Source organism: Idiotropiscis lumnitzeri, chromosome 3 (assembly GCF_059441095.1).
Source record: "Idiotropiscis lumnitzeri isolate Australia: NSW breed Sydney's pygmy pipehorse chromosome 3, RoL_Ilum_1.0, whole genome shotgun sequence".
NCBI classification, from domain to species: domain Eukaryota; kingdom Metazoa; phylum Chordata; class Actinopteri; order Syngnathiformes; family Syngnathidae; genus Idiotropiscis; species Idiotropiscis lumnitzeri.
The window spans coordinates 30,994,386-31,008,255 of NC_142393.1; the positions used below are offsets into that span (position 1 = coordinate 30,994,386).

Below are 13,870 nucleotides of genomic sequence, written 5' to 3' on the forward strand. Positions count from 1 at the left end.
TGTTGTTAAAAGTTCCATATTAGGTGTGATGTCAACTTGAGTAGTCAAGTTTTGTTTGCTCTAGATGAGCATGACAAGAAGGAGGGGCAAAGCTACTTGTGCCTTGATTGTGGATCTCATAATGGGATTATCTATTCTCAGTACGGCACAGAGTGAGTCCAAACGCAAAGCAGCCGCCACCAATACAGTAGCTATGAGGTTAGAGCTAAGGAATTGCATTCACCTGAGTGAGGAAATGGAGCAGTTTTAGATGGAGCCTGTGCATGCGGTCGAGCACCATCAGGTGAGTCAAATCCATTGCGAAGCATCCATCCAAAATCCACACGTGCAGCGGCTCGGTTGTCTTTCAGTTGGATGCCGAGATGCCTGGTTGTCGGGCGTCATGTCATGACAAAGAAAGTGATTCCGGTAAGTTTCTTTCATGTTAGAGGTAAAGATGGTTGTCTAAAAAGTCCAACTCAAATCTGAAGTGGTGAAAGTGAATAGTGTTCTGCATGTACTACAAATCCCTGAATCCGTTTTGGCAACATTGACCATTGTTTCGCAACCAGGGTAACGTTAAGTAATTTGCCTGGGAATACACCCTGTGCCACAGCCGCGACATAATCACAACAGCCACTCAGGTGTCTCATTAAATGCTGACTGATAAAAATGTTAAACTTCTGTAGTGGAGCTGAATATTTTTCTTATTCTGTGTTTTAATCCTGATATTTAAATCTTAAATGCTGGTTCAAAAGTTTTTTTTTAGATGAACTGAAAGTGCCTAAATGATATAATACATCATGAAATGTTTAATTAAAATTGTCAACAAATGAGCTATAATATGTAAAAAAAAATCTATTTCATGGACCCCTGTTGCAGTGTTTATTGAATTTATTTTACATGTCGAACTTGCGGTGACACATTGCACGACTGGTTAGCAAGATGGCCTCATGAGTTCTAAGGTGCAGGGTTTGATTCCGGCTCCGGCCTCCCTGTGTGGAGTTTGCATGTTCTCCCTATGCCTGCGTGGGTTTTCTCTGGGTACTCTGGTTTCCTTTTCCTTTCCCATGTTCCAAAAACATGCATGCTAGGTTGATTTGATTTGAATATTTAATTAAATACAGAAATAATTATATCTATATTTTAGTATGTATTAACTGTTGGTAATTTAATTATCTAATAACATGATATTTAATCCATAAAAGAAATATTTAATTAATGACACTCCTATTTAATTATTTAATGGTTTACTTATCTGATTTATTCAATTACATTTTTGACGAATGAATGAAACAATTGACCATGACAATTTTTATATTTATTTATTTAATTTTGGCACTTTCAGTCCTGCAAAGTGGTGAGGCAGGGTTATTCTTTATTTTTATTATAATCATTATTTTTTTGTATTTAGATTACTACCGTGATTTAGTTTCATGTTAAATTTTACCAAACAATTGTTCATTAGAAAGAAATTAAAACAATTTTCATTAAAAAATCAGTTGAGTTTGGGTGACAAAACATGACCATGCCTAAAAAGTTAGATCATAAAGGAATGTGTACATGAATGTAATTTTTGTGAATTTATTTGATTGGTTGACATGAAAGCTGACTGAGTTGACATTATCACCTTTAACCTCTCAATGTGAAAATGTAATCATAATATCCTGTGGACGTAATAAAAGGATTTAAAAAGTGATCAAATGTAGGTCCTTGCTAAAAATAAAAGCATTTTTCCCCCGAATTTCACATGGCAATTGTCGCTAGTGCACAATTGTGCATGTGCAATATTTTGTGGCATTATGGGAAAAATACTTTCAGCATTTAGCCCATGTTATTATAGATTCGAACGCAGTACGTTCAAACAACATAGCCCGGTCAAAACGGTTTCGTCCAATAGGTTCCACGCTTCCAAAAAGGTCTTAGGGTAACTTTTTTTTCCCATGTCCCACACATTTGAACTACGCAGATTTGAACTTTTACATCAAAGTGCTCAGTTGCAGCAACATTCTCAGTAATAATTGTGTTCCAACACTTACATGACGAAAAAGAGCAAGAAGGGAATAATGATGATATGATTGTTGACCTCAGCTGTCATCAAAAAAAGTATTGCAGCTGTAACACATATTATTATTATCACGTCTTTTGAATGACAGAAAGCAGTCAAGAGGAGCCACCAGCAACCAACTGGAACGAGATGTCCATCATAGACCGAGTTGGCCTCAACAGGTCTCAGCCTTACGTCCACAAAACATGTTTGGAGCATAAAGATTGAATGTGAATTTGTTAACTGAGCTTTTGCTTTCTTGACAGTGTTGAGATGTCAGAGATGGATTTGGAAGTAAGTCCATTTATTTATTTCTATTGTTTTAGAGATTCCCGTAACAAGGTCAGATGCTAAAACACTTGCCTTATTTGCGAAATCATTACGTAACATGAGGACACGAGTGACACCTGACCAACAACCAGCATTTCTTCATCAATTGCCGTCTACTTCAGCTGCTGATGCATCAACATTGTCGAAAAAGCTGGCAGCACATTGCGACCTCACAGCAAACCCTATTCACAACGAAGAATATCGTAAAAGATGTTTACTGAGTGAATAGATTCATCGATTGTTTTAAAATAATAGCATTTTGTTTTGGCATGTCTGAAGAAATGAGACAATGTGTGTCAATCACAAAATTGAAATGCATTGAACGGCAAAAAGCCAAAGTTACTATAATTGTAAAAATGCTTCTTTTGGACTTTCCCACAGAAGAACTTCATTCAGATTGCCTTGGCCTTCCGCTGTGACCAGTATACTTTGAAGCAAAGGCTCCAGGCGGATGAACACGCCCGCAACCTGGCTGAGGAGAACGTCCTACTGGAGCTGTCCAGAGGCCGAGAGACGCTGGAGGTACACGCTTATTTTGTGTCTAAAACAGGTCCTGGTCTCTTATCAAAAGCTCTTTGAAGTGAACCACTTCATAGCTCAACCTCTGGACTGTACAGTACTGAGTACAGTCTACCATGACAACCGGGGATGAACTAGGACATTATGACCCGTGAGCGGCGACTTGTTCTCAACCGGCCCGGAGTCTGAAGTGGAAAGCAAAGCCATAAAATACAAGCCTTGTCAGTGCATTTTCACTGGTGGAGGCAGCACTTCATCACCAAGTCACCCAATAAGATTCAATTGGCTCACTCCCAAGACCCAACGCTGAGTAAATAAGCAATTTGAAAGTGACTTTTCCAGAACATGAGCAGAAGGAGCGTGGGGTAATTTACAGAGAAGTACAGTAAAGTGTATTCTTGTGGTGTTTTATAGGCACTAAAGGGCCTGTGTCTGGACAGCAAGCGCAGTAAAATCCTGCAGAGGCTGGAGCTGTCGCTGGACATCCTCACTGGCACTGTTGAGCGCATCTCCAACACGGCTGAGGTGCTTGGAGCGGTGCATCAGGTACACGCACGCACAAGTTATTTTCTTCATCTGAGCCAGATGGAATACAAGGCTAGATGAAAGCTTTGCATCCAAGTTTGATCATCAGTTAGTGGATTCGAAATTAAAATGAAATGCTAACAAGTTCCTCACTTGCTCAAGCTTAGTAACTGTGTCGCCTTGTGGGAACAGAAGTGGCAACAGGAAATTGCTCACTTTGTACATGAACCTGCTCCCATTATGGCGGCTTTTGAATGAATGAATTTCAGAATCAGAACAAATATCAAACTGTCAATGATATATTGCAATGAGACCTGTACATGTTCAGAGTGTATTGTGTGTCGACAAGGATTGGACTTTGCCATTGATCATCAAGCTATCAGAATGTTGCCTCAGATGATCAGCTCTCCTCCAAAATTGACAAGGCGATTAAGGATGCCTCGCAAATTCTGTCTGTCAGCAAGAGTTGTTGGCTGGAAACTCCCTCGTTAATATCCCATTGAGTTGCAAAAGAGAAGTAGTCCGTGTGGTGCAGGTTAGCCAGCTGAGTCTTGACCTGATGGAGCAGCCCATCAGTGAGGTGCCATGTGCCTGCTCAATGGTTGCTTGCTTTGCCTAATATTGAATGTGTATCTGGGCATTAAAACTTTCAGAAGCGACAAAAGCATGTCGGCTTACCATCATCATCATATCGTGTCACACCAGTGGTTTATCCATATTTTTGCCCTGTCTGTGACCTTTTGTAGGTCTGGTGGAGTGATATATACGGGGCTTATTGGACATTCAAGTTGGATATGTTTCATATTTTGGTTTAGGAAACCACAGTCACATACTGAGGATGTGGCAAGGCCCCATTTTGTTAGGTTGTCTTTGGTTTTCCCAACACCAGATCTTGCACGGTTTAGGGTACACCATTTTTTCCTTTCAAGGTTTGTGCCTTTGGGTAGTTTTTCTTTTGGTTTTGGGACACACGGTTGTTCTGGTCCCATGTTTTCTTTTTCTCTCCATTTATTCATTCTGTACCGTCTAGGGGTGATGTTTTCAGGCAGACTTTCAGTTGAAATGAAACTTTTCCTAGATTTCAGCTTGGGAGGGTCTGGTACATGGGAGAAGAGTGGATGGCGATTATCATTTTCTTGCTCGCGTTTTTCCACTTTGGTGTGTGTTTCTCTTCTCAAGGCAGGAGGTGGAATGCCCGAGAGCCTGTGGAGGATATTGACTGGTGTTGGTCTTAATGCTCCAGTTATCACACGGCAAGCTTCATTAAGGATAGGATCTATTTTGCTGGCATGGGCAGATCGAGACCATACGGGGGCACAATATTCTGCTGTTGAGAAACACAGAGCCAAAGCAGTTGTTCTCAATGTCTTTGGATCTGTGCCCCATTTTGTTCCAGCCAGCTTTTTCAATAAGTTGACTCGAGAGGACACTTTGCTCCTATGTTTCTCTAGGTGTTGTTTGAAGGAGAGAGTCCTGTCTAGTGTTACACCCAGATAAGTTGGATGGTCATCATGGGTGAGATTTTTCCCATTCCATTCAATATTTAGTTTTCGATATGCTTCCCGGTTGTTTAGGTGGAAAGCACATATCTTTGTCTTCCCTGGGTTGGCATTTAATGACCATTGCTGGTAATATTTGCCAGTTACACTTAGTGCTCCAGTCAGGCAGTTTTCAATGTCTTTAAAGTCCTTTGCTTGGGTGGCAATGCAAAGATCATCTGCATAAATAAAGCGTTTAGTGTTGGCATATGATGGTTGGTCATTAGTGTAAATGTTGAAGAGCAGAGGGGACAGCACTGATCCTTGTGGGAGTCCGTTCTTTTGACTTCTCCATCTGCTCCTTTTGCCATCCATTTCAACATAAAATCTCCTGTTGTTAAGGATGGTTCTGATGACATTTACAATGTGGCCATTTATTCCCATTGTGGCCATTTTCATCAGTAGGCTTCGGTGGTTGACTGTGTCATATGCTGCTGTAAGATCAACCAGGACTATTCCTGTTTTGAGGTTTTTCTCGAATCCATCCTCAATGAATTGGACAAGGTTGAGGACTTGGCCACAGCAGGAGCGTCCTTGTCTGAAGCCTGCTTGTTCTTCAATAAGCTGGTCTTCGACTGATGGAGTTAGCCTATTGAGGAGGAGTTTTTCGAAGAGTTTATAGGTGGTACAAAGAAGTGAAATTGGGCGATAGCTCTCAGGCTTCTCTGGGTCTTTGCCTGGTTTAAGTAGACCTACGATTTTGGCCTTCTTCCACTTCTTTGGGAGCTTTAGTGAAGTTAGGCATTGATTGAAGAGAGAGAGAAGCCACTTCTTTGCTCTTGGCCCAAGCTGTTTTATTAATTCATTGTGAATCCCATCTATTCCAACTGCTTTATTTGTTTTAAGTAATTTGATTTCTGATGTCAGTTCTCTTATTGTGAAAGGGGGAAGGGTTTCATGTCGGTTTATGCATTCTTTAATTATATTATTGTAAGCTTTGGTTTGTTTTATTGGTTTATGTTGAGGTTTTCCATATTTGAGAAGTTGGTTTGCGACCTGGTTGGGAGTTACGGCTGCTGTCCGGGATGGGGGTTTGCCTTCACAGTTTAGTTTCCGAATGGTTGCCCAGCCCTTCTTACTGTTTTTGCTTAGGTCTATACTTGTTATCATCTCAATCCATCTTCTCCTTCTTTCTTCCCCAATGTCATTCATCAAAGCTTCTCCCATTTCAATAGTTGATTCATCAAAAGGATCTTCATCATATAGTTTTATATACTCTTCATATAACTCTTTGGTCTCTGGATTCATCCCTGGGATGTACTTTGTCCTACATCCCCTTGGGATGCTTTTTTGAGCAGCTTTCCACATTTGCTTTACCCAAACATCATAGTTTTCTGGTCTTGGAGCTATGGTGTTTGTTCTTACTTCCATGTCCTCCATGAAAGATTCCCAGTTTGCTTTTTTGAAATTAAACCTGGGGAGGTATCAAATACAATTGGTCTTATAATTTGTTGTGTCCTTACTTCAACTGGTCGGTGTTGGGATCTGGGGATGTGACCCAGAACAGTTCTTCGGAACATTTGTCTTTGGTTGTTAGAAATAAACACCAAATCAGGATTGTATCCTCTTCTCCAGCGGGCACTAGAAAAGGTCGGGGGATCTTTACTTTCATAAAGAAGTGTTAGATCATTGTTAATGGCCCATGAGATAACTTGTTCTCCGTTCTGATTATCTTCTCTGTATCCCCATTGGGTACTGTGGCTATTGAAGTCACCAATTATTAGATGTGTCTTACAGGATATATTTAAGTTTGTTGGCCATTGAAACTCAGCATTAGGTGGTTTATAGACTGAGATTACAACCATGTACTCAGTCTCAAGCTTTAATAGTTCCATTTCCCCAGCTGGGATTTGTTCCGTTTTTATGACTTTTGCTGGGTCCTTTACAAAGATGGTACTTCCATAAGTGCGGCTGGGTATTGAGACCGCCATTGCCATTCCTGGAACTACAGGTGGATTGTGTAGTTCCCTGTGTGTTTCTTGAATGCATAAGATGTCAGGTTGCATGGAAGCCAGTAATTCTCCTTTGCTGGCAGAAAAACCCTCCACATTGTGGGAAATGATGGTAATGTCATTTCGGGTCATTGTGATGTTGTATCGGGGTCGAGGGTTTATCCTTTTACCGCCCTTCTACTCACACAGTAAATGTACACACTGGTGTGTTGTGCTAGGATTGGTTCTCCAAATTTTTTGAGGATCTGGATTCTGCAGGGTCACGACGTGCACGTTCCTAGCTCGACCCCGGCTTACCATATCACCAGCGCTTCACATACAATGCCATCTTTTTGTCCATTCCAAGGAGACTCAATGATTTTGCCTCCAACAAATAACAAAGCATGGTTTCCTTTGGCTGATGAGGTAGCTGGGCTACTCTTTTATGACTGAATTCATATTAACCCTTGGATGCATGACCTACCAATACACACACCCTTCCATTAGAGGGCTCAGAAATGACCCCAATTAAAATCAATGCGTTTTTGCAATAAACTTAAGACATCTCTCTCTCTTCTCACTTTGCATGTACAGCTGTCACAAAGCTACTTGCTTCCATGCATCCATAGGGAAATTGTACTAAAACCGGGTGCAGGTCCTCACTGACTTCTTCGAATATTATGACTTGGTGTTTTAGCCTGGCTCGGAGCTAACTCTGCGCAGTAAGAGCCATCAGTAAGGGCCATATTCAGGTTGATTTCTAGGCACCCTGACATCTCCAGGTGGACAATAGTCTGGGTCCTCTCCACCTGAGAGCTCAGATCCTGAGTCAATGTCTCTTTATCCCATTCGTCCTGGATCATTTGTAGGACAACGTTCACAAGGATCCTAGCTGGCCTCCTAGCAGCCATGTTACTAGAAAAAATGTTTGAATGGAACACAAAACTATAATTTATACATTGCTTTGTAAGTAAATGTACATGCATTTATATGCACAGTCATGCAGACACAGAGAAATAGGTGCACCATCAATGATTGTATAATCGGCAATCTAACCGATTAGCTTTTATTTACCAGGAAGTTAGAAATATAATAGAGTCTCCGTCACTGCAAAACAAATGCAGTAATGTTAGCTGCCTTTCGAAACTAACTAATATAACAGCCAATGTTGATGTTAGCCAAGAAGGGGATTCTTTGTACCTGATGTGTGTTAGCAAAAAATACTTTCAGCTAATAAAATAGGCTCATGGGATTCTGTCGATGAAAAATGAGTTCATAAATAAAGATAATACTTACACGTTTGTTGCTGTGTAGAAACGAAATCCTGGGTGGTGAGACTTCTGACATCTGACGTGTAAGTGAGACAGAAAATGTCTATTGACATCCAGAGTTGCCAGCATACAAAAGTTCATTTAGTGCAGTCCTCACCAACTTTTTGTTGTAATCGTCCACTAAGATTTTGAGGGTTCGATTAACCTACCATACATGTTTTTGGAACGTGTCGGTGTAATCAAGTAGTTGTAGTTTAGAAATTTTCTTTTATCCTGAGCAATTGTCAGGTAGTATTGGGTGAATGATTTTTCCTTCCCCTATCAGCTTGGAATACTGTCAGTGCTGATGATCATTAATGCTATCATACAAAACCTGAACCAGTAAGATATAACAGCTGCGAGCTGCTATGTACAACAGGAGGCTCGTGTGAGTCGGGCAGTGGAGCTCATGTTGGCTCACGTGGAGAATGTGAGGAGGCGACTGGAGCGACATGAGGCGGAGCTGGAGGAGGCCAAGAAGATGATCCTGCAGCAGAACTCCTGCAGGAGCATGGATGAGACTGGAGCTCCATTCGGTCTCTTATCATTTTTCTTGAAGATCTTGTTCCCTTTTCCGATGTTTGATTTGACTTGCTTTGTTTCACCCCTAGATCCGGACGAAAGTGACAGCTGGAAGAAAAGCTTTCAGCAGGTAACATACCATGTTGTCTAAGGTAAGATGGCTGCTGCTGCTCGCATTCACCGCTTTGCTCTTTACTAGAATGGCAGTCGCCGCAGAGTCAGTGTGTCACTGATTCCAAGTGACATCCAGGTGAGGTTTCCCTACTGAGTATGGCTCTTAACTTTTCTGTTTCTGACAATGTGGCTAGTGACTCTTAAAGTAACTGGAAAATCAGAATTTCCACTAGCTAAGTAAAACAAAAAAATCTATTCCCAAGTTATCCGGACCAGTAAAATCATAAAATATCATTTACAACAAATAAATATTACGCAATGTTCGATATTTGCGTGCTGTGTGTGTGTGGATAAAGTTAAAAAGCAAATATATATATATATATATATATATATATATGTATATGTATGTATATATATATATATATATATGTGTGTTATATTTTATGTATTAGTGCTGTCAAGCGGTTACATTTTTAACTAAATAATCACGAAAAAAAATTATGTGAAGCTTGAAACAGATATTTACTTCAACAGTATCTTGGGATTAATATCTATCTATCGATCTATATCTATCTATCTATCTATCTTCACATATATATATATATATATATATATATATATATACATATATATATATATACATATATATATATATATACGTATATATATATATACATATATATATACTCTGAACTACTGTTTTGCGCATTGGCACAAACAAGAGTTAAGCCTCCCACCCTGAAGGAGGAGTGAGACTACCCTCGAGATCACTGCGGTGAACCCCAACATAAAGGTGCCAAGACATGGGGTATCTATATAGTGTGACCAACCCCTCTCAAAAGGACTGGTACCAGAGCACAAGCTGTGTGTAGAAGAGAGACCAACTGTATCTAGTCGGAACGTCTCTGCCTCGCACAACACCTCGGACTCCTTGTCAGAGAGGTGACATTCTATGTCCGTAGCGCTAGTTTCTGTAGCCGGCGATTGGACCTCTAAGGTCCTTGTTTTTTGCCGCTGCCCAGCTCACAGGGCACCCTTCCCCTTTGGCCCCTCCCACTGGTGGTGAGCCCATGGGAAGGGCCTTCCATGTTGCCTTTTCGGGCCCAGCCAGACCCCATGGGTGCAGTTAGTTTAGTTTACAAATGTTATCATGTTGATTTAAAATGACTCAATGAATTCAAGGATTTTAATTAAATACATTTAATGAACAAATACCGGGGATAAATGTAATTTCCTTCGATTAATGCAAACAATTCATCATGACTGTTGGTAATGTCAATGCTTTTTGGAAAATAAAAATATAACGATTGGAGTGGGCCCCATTTCGCATTATTTTCTAATAGATTGTGTGTCCGAATGAAATGTTTGCACGTCAGCCTCTCCAGAAGGCAAAGCGCGAATCCAAGAAGCGGGCCACTCACGAGGAACCTGACCCGGGCAATAAGTTGATCCCCGCCTGCCCATCTCCCTGCTTGAGCTCGGCATCCAGCTGCAGCGGCATCAACAAAATCGACAGCTATTTGGTGGATGACAGGTGCTGTTTCGTGCCACCTCCACCCCTCCCATCTTCTTTGAACACCTTTTCTTCATCTTCCAGACCACTCAATCACGATGAAGTTTCTGCCCCTCCGCCCCACTCGGAGCCACCTCTCCATCCATCTGCCATCCCACAGCGCCCTGTCCCATGCAAAGCATCTACTGGCGGAAAGGTGCCTCACAAAAGGTTATTAATCCTGCACAATATACACTTACTGCAAGATTATGATCCCTTGCACTTTATGATTTCAGCCAATTTAAATATTCTGGTTTGATTACGGTTATAATGCTCAGTTTCTATTGACAATGTCAGTGAGCTACGTATTTAACACTCCTGATATGTGATATGGGTGAAATTGAAAGATAAATGAAAGTTTCTATTCATATTTTTTTATATACACTTGACACAATTTAGGCTTGTTCATCTCTTAAAATATGTTTACATTGATGTACCTTAAATGAATTGCAGTGTCATAAAAGGGGCGAAAAAGGGATCATATCTTGATGCTTTTTCCTCTTGAAAACAATCCCGATGATTTAGAATCAAATGGGTTGCCGCAGAGACACATCTAATGTACAGGGTTTGTACAACTTTTCCATGGCCAAATTCAAGCACTTTTTAAGAACTTTCAAGGTATATTTTCCAGTACTCTTCAAAAGGCAAAAACCAGTGTGAATTAATCCATGGCCATGTTGTTTGAGGTCAACAAAAGTTGTTTGGAGAAAAATAGGGAGAATTTGCTAAAATCCAAGCATAGTATTGATTTGAGCCAGACCAGTATCACAAGCAAAGTAATTACACATAACATAAATAACAAAGTCTGAAAAAATATTTTTTATTTGTTATATTTGACAAAATACTTGTTTTTCTGAAGTCAGATTCTGCCGAGTGACAAACCCGGAAGTGTGACGTCATTCCAAGACAACTGTGGCAGAGCTCAACATAGAAAGTGTATTAAACCAGTCAGACATTTACTCACAAAGCAAATTCTGAAACGTATCTGAGGGGATTGAATTATTTGAAGAGTTGGAGGAAGAGGAGCTTGTTGGAATTCTGTTCGTTGGACAGACATGTATGAGCCAGATGCTCAGGAGACCTAAATTATTGTGCGGCTGTCAAACAGCCTCCGGTAGAACAATTTGCATGTTCAGGACATTTTGGCAGAACACCGGACATGGAATAGAGACTAGACTCATCAAGACTGGAAGAATGGTAAAATATATAGGCTGGGGTTTTTAGCTTTGCGTTATTGTTTTAAATTTGATGCTCTACCGTGCTCTAAATAACGCACAGTGAGATTACCTACTTTATTCTGCTTGTACTAAGACCAAACTTCATAGTCAGTTGTTTCCTACATCGTCATTGGTAAGGTATTTTTGGTGTGTATACACACTTGCCGTTTACCTCTCTACTTAACACCTGCTGGCTCGTTCTCCTCGGCTCCGTGTTCACACACACAGTCCTCACTCGCTCTCGTCCTTTTCCCTCCTTTCCCACTGTTCTTCTTCAGTGCATGCGCACTCAATATACATACATCACAGCCATCAGTCACACACAAGCTGTCACAATACATGCAACGTTTTTTAAAAAGGATTGTAATCACACCTACTCTTTTTGCGAACGCTTCATCATAAGCAAAACGGTTGAGAAAACTTGCTGGTGGCAAAGAACACTCGTCGACACCGGCTTGAAATTCCCTCTCTTTGCCAGAATGAAATTGGTCCATTTACGTGGCCTATTATTTTTTTTTTGTTTTAGCCACTCAACAAGATGCTTCCCAGAACGCGAACAAGGCATCTCCACACAGCGCCGCGACACTTCGGAGAATAATGCAATGACAATCGTAGTTGAGCAGCTCACCGGACAATCAACAATGCAGCACCATGGCGACTGGCCGTTCTGTAAATGAAGTCGTTCCCGAAGAATACCGGAGATTGCCAAACTGACGCATTTTCATTGTTAGCGCGTTGCTGTGATTTACACCCTCATTCATCATAATTCAGTATATAAACAGTGTGCCGCTTATATAAACATTAGTAGCCTACTAACGTTTGAAATGCAAAAATAACATGCAAAAATAATTTTCAAAGTAATTTAAGTGTTGACATTCATTGTATAAATAGTTTTTATTTAATTTTTAGAGATGTGAATGTTAATTACCTTTTTATAGCTAGTGTACTTTTTGTAGTAGGATCAGTGAACGATTTTATGACCTGACTTACGACTTGCTTGAAATTTGGCGGCGACTCACCTTGACTTGACCCCAGGTAACTTGGGACTTGCTTGATACCAGAAAATTGCGCCTCGAGACTTTCACAATGTGACTTACTCTTTCACCTCTGAGCATCTCCTTCACATGTAATTGTATAGTGAACTTCAGACTGGCCTCATGGTGGTAAACTGTCACATTTGACATGTGACTAAATTGACTTGAAAAACTGATAGTAAAACTACCTTTAGTCCGTGTTTGTCCATTTTAGCGCCAGTGACTCCTCTAAATTTGGCTCCGGGCTATAGGCCATCAAAGCAAGAAAATAAAAATGTGTTTAGGAGTTAATATTTCTTAATGCTTTAAATTTATATCCAAAGTTATGACTTTAACTTTTACAGACATACTAACATGTTATGTAAAACATTTAATATATTTTCAATATATACAGTGCAGTTCAATGCTCAATCCCAATATTACAGTCATTTTTGCGTTTCTGTGCATGAATACTGAGAGTACTTGATTGTGGAGATGTAATGTTTAAATTTTGCAGCCAACAATGCGTTTAGTTTACATGGTATTATTTTCTATTCTTGATTGGAAATGTGCCTACAACGATGGGCTTTCAGTTGCACGCTGGACATAAAGCAGAGGCACAAGAGCAAATCTTCATTGGCAAAGAAAAAGGCTGACAAGGAGAAGAAGAAGTCAAACATCTGCCGGGGAATTTCTGGGTAAGTCTCCGTTTTTGTTGAACAATATATCCTCATAAAATTATGTACTTATGATGATGATGACTTGTCGTCTTCAGAGATGGCTCAAGCAGGCAACGCCCGCTGTCTCGCTCATTACTTCTCTGCGTCTTTGTGCTTCTCTCCTTCATCACCTGGATTTTTCTCTTTGTGTAAGAATGTTAGGTAAAAGGTTAAATACCATGGGAAATATACTTTTTAAATGCTTGTATAAGTATATAAATAGTTGGGTCTTTGGAATGCCTGGCAAGTTGCCAACACATTACAGTATGTGTGTAATTAAACAGCAAATAAGTAAATATTTTGTTAGCTGCCTATTTACTAAAGACGTCTGTGAGTGGGTGGTTACTGAGTTGTGACGTGTGCTGACTCCATAAGAAAATCCAAATGATGCTTTAACCTCCTCGTTTTTGAATGCTCACTTTTCGCTTCAGACTCTGGCCTGTGCAAGTACAAGTAACAGAAAAATGAACTGACGGGTGGGTTCATTTGCATCGGACAGAAACGAGCCCCCCACCCCGAGTGATTGCAAGCAGAATGTGACAAGTGGATGTATT

At 40.4% G+C, this 13,870-nt stretch overlaps 1 protein-coding gene across 6 annotated transcripts; it reads left to right on the plus strand.

The window, feature by feature from the left end:
• The first annotated feature begins 136 nt into the window (after positions 1 to 136).
• irag3a (inositol 1,4,5-triphosphate receptor associated 3a) lies at positions 137 to 13,612 on the plus strand. Of its 6 annotated transcripts, none has more exons than XM_088291199.1 (13): positions 156 to 283; positions 332 to 408; positions 2,136 to 2,208; positions 2,293 to 2,320; positions 2,738 to 2,878; positions 3,290 to 3,421; positions 8,559 to 8,715; positions 8,791 to 8,831; positions 8,901 to 8,951; positions 10,192 to 10,349; positions 10,413 to 10,538; positions 13,191 to 13,295; positions 13,373 to 13,612. In XM_088291199.1, the coding sequence occupies exons 1-13, from the start codon at positions 264 to 266 to the stop codon at positions 13,467 to 13,469; spliced, it is 1,206 nt and encodes a 401-aa protein (XP_088147325.1). In that variant the 5' UTR covers positions 156 to 263; the 3' UTR covers positions 13,470 to 13,612. The 6 variants fall into 6 exon arrangements, with proteins under 6 accessions (XP_088147328.1, XP_088147329.1, XP_088147325.1 ...); XM_088291204.1 differs by having other exon boundaries at positions 10,413 to 10,524; XM_088291200.1 differs by having other exon boundaries at positions 2,741 to 2,878.
• The last annotated feature ends 258 nt before the right edge of the window (positions 13,613 to 13,870 follow it).

Excerpts from the sequence above, each read along its gene's own strand:
- irag3a (XM_088291199.1), top strand. The coding sequence starts at position 264 with ATGCGGTCGAGCACCATCAG. Across the intron at positions 8,716-8,790 it reads TGAGACTGGAGCTCCATTCG|ATCCGGACGAAAGTGACAGC; the intron begins GTCTCTTATCAT and ends TTTCACCCCTAG. Across the intron at positions 10,539-13,190 it reads GGAAAGGTGCCTCACAAAAG|TTGCACGCTGGACATAAAGC; the intron begins GTTATTAATCCT and ends ATGGGCTTTCAG.